At 44.0% G+C, this 5,048-nt stretch overlaps 1 protein-coding gene across 4 annotated transcripts in view; it reads right to left on the bottom strand.

Moving 5' to 3' along the window:
- The window catches only part of MYO5B (myosin VB), a 151,963-nt gene that overhangs the window by 3,421 nt on the left and 143,494 nt on the right, over positions 1 to 5,048 (bottom strand). For all 4 annotated transcript variants that reach the window (XM_069775237.1, XM_069775238.1, XM_069775239.1 and 1 more), the window contains 4 exons: positions 4,113 to 4,263; positions 2,669 to 2,954; positions 1,351 to 1,525; positions 328 to 408 (listed from right to left, as the gene is read on the bottom strand). In XM_069775237.1, the coding sequence (XP_069631338.1) occupies positions 328 to 408; positions 1,351 to 1,525; positions 2,669 to 2,954; positions 4,113 to 4,263 (693 nt within the window). The remainder of the gene's footprint in view (positions 1 to 327; positions 409 to 1,350; positions 1,526 to 2,668; positions 2,955 to 4,112; positions 4,264 to 5,048) is intronic.

The raw sequence follows: 5,048 nt of genomic DNA, 5'->3' as shown, positions 1-5,048 counted from the left end.
ATTTTTCCTTTAGTTGCCAATCTCTGCCTTGTATCTCAGAAATAACTCCATTTCACCGATGCTTCGCTGACTCCTGCAACCTTACTTCTGCATTGCGTTGCTGCTAAAGAGCATTGGATTAGCTGAGCTGGGAACTTAGGTGCTCTTTGTGATTAACAGCCTGGTTATCCCTGCAGCTGTATGTTGCAAGTAAGCACGTGCACATGCAGAGCACTAAATCCAGGACAACATGCAGCAGCATGCCTACTACAAAATGCCAGAGTTAGTAATGATTTAATACAGATGTCATTAGTACTAACTCCTCCACTTCACAGCCCTTTAATTTACCTGTATGTCTCGTATGAAAGCTACTGTCACACGTTCTTCAAACTCATTCACAGGAGTGTAGAGATTAAGTATCTTTACAATCTGTTGAAAACAAAATAGGATTACAGGCAGTTAAAAGAAGCTAAACTTTTCTAGAATACAAAGCACCACTAACAGTTTGTCTTGATATGGCCATAAGTAGTCTTCCATGACACCACTGAGAAGCAGAAGTAGCACAAGTATCATCCTGGTGTTCCTTTGCCTGCTCTAAGGTATGGTAAGCCTCTATGGACCTCTCAAAGTCACTTCTTATGGCAGCTTTTGTAAATTGGGAATAGACTTGAACAACAGATTTATACAGGGACTCCACTCGGTTGGCACATGGTGACACGGGTGACCGCTTCCCATTACTTCTGATATCACCTTTACAACACTTCTCCCGATGCTCCCTCACTCCTGCTCCTCCCCTACCACCTCCCTTGGCTTCTCTCAGGAACACACATTCAAGTCAGGGAGATGGAGATAGAGGAGAAAGGATCTCCAAGAACCACTGGAGATCAGCTCACACCTCTCACTTCTCCCTTCCTTCGGCATTATCAAATGAAGGCCAGGCAATCCAGCAGCAAAACCCATGAGTTTATATCCTCTTTTAATGGAGTCTCAAAGTTTAAGGTCGGATGCAGCCAGCCTAGGTGGGCAATTCTCAACCTCCCACTCCAAATCTTGGGTGGGCATCCTGCAGACCTAACCAGGTTAGACCCTGGCAAAAGACAACAGGTAGGTTTAAAATCCCAAGCGTCTGACTTATACCATGAACTCCTCAGGGCTCTGTTTCATCTTTGTGGATTTCTGGAGCTCCAGCACCATCAGTGGCACTGTAAGAGAGGAGCCACCGTGGCGACTGCCTCTGACAGGGGTCAGGTACCTAACATCAGTCTTGAAAAGGACAAGTTGTCCCCGTGGTGGGAATGGCACACTGACCACCCTTTCCCACTCCTTTAATTATCAGTAGCCTCTGGTCTAAGTCTCTGCCCTGCTCTCTACCTGCTGGGTTGTGAGCGATGTGCACAAGGAGCAGATGGCCTCAGCATCTTCCGAGGTTTTCTTTTTCAGCTGCAGAAGCTGTGCTGCTTGAATCAAGGGCTCCAAAGTTTGTGCTGCTCCACTCTGCTGCAGATTCTTCCCACGCAGCCATTCCTCCAGCTGGCTTATGTTAAACCTGGGTAAGCAACCAAGACAAGATGTGAGCTGAGCGCCAAGAGATAAGACGTAGCATCTCAAAAATCCTCTGCGAGACTCAAGGTGTGTTGCAGTACTGGTATGCGTGGCTTTTTGTGATGCATATTTGTGATACACATGGCAAGAGACAACCAGACCAAAGCTTAATACTCAACAACTCAAAGCAAAACTTATACTCTATGTACCTTAGAAACAGATGAGCCATGTAACAGCTGAACAGCACAAGGGATGTGCTTTTCTACAGCATTCAGATTTGTTCAAGTTTCAAAAGTCAATTAAAATTAAGCTTTTAACAAGCTTTTAAATGCTAACAAAATCCTGCAAGGTACCCAAGTACCTCTGAAAATTATCTACACAAAAAATGCCTTTGCCTGTGCCCACTCCTAGGCTCAAGGGGAGCATGCAAAGGATCCACTGTGGGAAGGGGAGAGGGTAGCAAAAGCAAGGTTTAAATCATTTACACCGAGAAGTAGATAGATTTATGCCAGGGCTGATAAATATTCATGAGCCCTTTCTGGCAGGTTTGCACTAGCTGTCATTTCAAATTTCAGTCCTTATTACAACACCACGCTAAGACAGCGATGGGGCACGCGTACCCTTGATCCCAGCCCAGCAGAAATCCGTGCTGCCACTTGCCTGCAGCTCATGAGAGGCCAGAGGCACTGCACACAGCAACAGAGGTTTGGCTTTAAGATCCACCTGCAGAACCAGAGCCTTTGACACTACAACGCTTCCTACATTAAAACCAGCAGACACGGCAGCGGGAGAGAACCACGGAGACTTCTCCATCCCAGTGTTCAATCCATCCTACGTCACCTGGTGTAATCTTTGGGCTGTGCAACCTTCCCACTCAGGCTGGGTGAGGAAAAGCTGGGGAAAGGCCACCCCAGAGATAATTACTGTACCATACATTTAATTCACAAGCTGCACAGCAAACTGCACTGCACAGGCATTACTCACTGGGGGTTAGCTTTAACTGCCACTGCATCAGTCTCCTGCTGAACCCAAACAGTTTCTCCCCTTACTTACACCATTGCATTTTATTTTCCTACTTTCTACCACCTTATGAAGTTAACAAAACTTTCTTAAACAGGTACGTCTCCACCCCAAGCCCCCGTCCCACCTTAGCTGCATGCCCGTGCTCCACGAGCAGACATCCTTCCTCAGCAGGAGATTGTTCAGGGCAACTGCGTTGATCACGTAGAAGAGCTGCTTGAAGACCTGCTGCACGATCTCTGGGTCCAGACCCTGGTCACACATGATGCTGTGGAACGTGTTCAGCTGGCGAATGATTGCATCTAGACTGTAGGAGCTGTCGCCATCTGCCATGCTGGAGGAGCGATTCCTGTAGCCCATCGGTTTGACACCGGAAAGCCCCTGGATACTCTCATTTTCCAACACCGCAGACACTGAAAAAGGGGGAAAAAAATGAGCTAAAAAAGTCTGCATCCACCTACTAGTCACTAGAGGTAAGAACCCCTCCGTGAGCAGTCATAAACATGCAGCAGTCTCAGTGATGCAACACGATGGATGCTGAGAGCTCTGAAAGCAGGACAGGTCCATGAATTGCTAGTTTACTGTGATAATATGAAATTGTTGAAGCACACAAAATATCTGTAGGATCACACTTTTTTTTCCTTGGTGTTACTACACAGAAATCACTTACCACGCTGCAGAAACAGGGAACAGCTCTCCTTTGACCTGTAATCAATTCTCCCTCTATACCCACCACAGAGCCTTAAATTCTGCAGTTAAAATGATTAATTGGCTCAAAGGATTGAGAGAAATGAAGATAGATTAGAAGTAATAAAATTCTTACAGCCTAACTGATAGAGGAACGGACAACTTTCTGCAAGGAGCAGGAGGAACATGCAGCGATGGTAGGCAGTGATGCTGTCAGATACAGCCAGGATTTGTGCAATGACATTTGGAGGGCAAAGGGAAAGAGTCCCAGATACAGAAGAGTCCAGGCTGGGAGCCAAAGGAAAACACCAGCAGCTAGAAAAATATAAAGCACTGAGAACAGCCCCTCAATTAGCTTAGCAAGGAGGAGGACAGCTTTAGCTGAGGAGGCAACTCTTCTCATACTGACTCACCCTTGCAAAACAAGGTCTTCATTAGTTTCTTTTTCCTCTTCCCAGTTCTCCTCCTCCCTCATAACGCACATTTCCACTCATAAAAAGCTTAACCATGAACCTGGTCTGGAGGGGAATGCTGTTGCTACGGTCCCACCAGCACCACCTCACCTCTGTCACTACCTCCCCAACAGAAAGGAAGGAGGTATCTTCTATCATGGGGGAAAAAAAACCTCATCCCTATTAAGTTTCTATCATGACAGAAAATAAAAAAAACTCATCCAAGTCTGTCTCCCTAACTCCAAGTCACTGCTAACAAGAGGACCTGCTCCAAACCAAGACTCTTGGTAACATACGCCTCTTGGCCAACCACAGGCTTTTCCTTTGGGGAGAAGTCATGCTAGCACCACACAAAGGTCTGAAAAACACTCATAGTAGATAATTACAGAAAAAAAAAATACTCTCCTAAAAGCTAATGTGCTGTGAACTTACCGATCATGGGTTGGAGTATGCCCTCTGCTATCTTAATGAGCTGTTGATAAATCTGGATAGAGAGGTGGCTCAGCACCTGGCGGTATTCGGTCAGGTCAAAGTTCTTCAGACAGTGCTCGTTCTGCTTAGGTGTGTTTTGTGTCATGAAACCCTAAACAGAAGGAGATTAAGACACCTGGTTTCATTATTCCACCTATTTATAGTCCAGTAAAATCACTGCATTAAAAAAAACACCTTAGAGTACAAGATATCCAGATATGTTACCAAAGTACATTCTTAGTCTATTATAGAAAAGATCAAGACTCATATATCACCTTTGATTTACTTAGCCATTTGTTCATAAATTATTACTAGAGGGCTGCTTTTTGAAGAAAAGCATCATTAAGCGATAAGTTTTTCATTTTAACTTTAGCAAGGAGCAACATCTGTATAAACTGCAACATATATGAACTAGAAAAAGACATTTCAGTCCCTGAGAAACTTTTTTTAGCTATTTGTTTATACCTGTGAGTCACAATTATTTATGGGAAACCACATATCTTGAGATTAATATTTTAGGGAAAAAAAATAACCACATGCTATATGCTTTGACAACATTTTAAGCTGATGTGAAGTTCAGAAATCTCTCCAAGTAATTGAATTTATTCCCTGCCTTTTGACGGAGAAGCAGCTGATCTCAGATCCTGCAAATAAATGCTGTTGTTTGTTGACTAGCAAAGGGTAAAAATACAACATGTACAATTTCAGCTGACTTCAGAATTTCTCCATTTTCCTGACCAATGAAAAACTGTTGTGCTCCTTGCACTGCAAAATTGCATTTAGTTTGGGATTTTCTTTTAAACTCATTTTCTTAAAAATAGCTTGGATTTCAAACTAAAGATAACAGTATTTTGGAAACTGCTCAGAACAATTTTTCCCCTCTGTTTTTTGCACCAA

The sequence above is a fragment of the Haliaeetus albicilla genome, chromosome W (genome assembly GCF_947461875.1).
Source record: "Haliaeetus albicilla chromosome W, bHalAlb1.1, whole genome shotgun sequence".
In the NCBI taxonomy this organism is placed as follows: Eukaryota; Metazoa; Chordata; class Aves; order Accipitriformes; family Accipitridae; genus Haliaeetus; species Haliaeetus albicilla.
The sequence above is the reverse complement of the archived record's forward strand: the minus strand, read 5'-3'. Positions and strand labels throughout refer to the sequence as shown.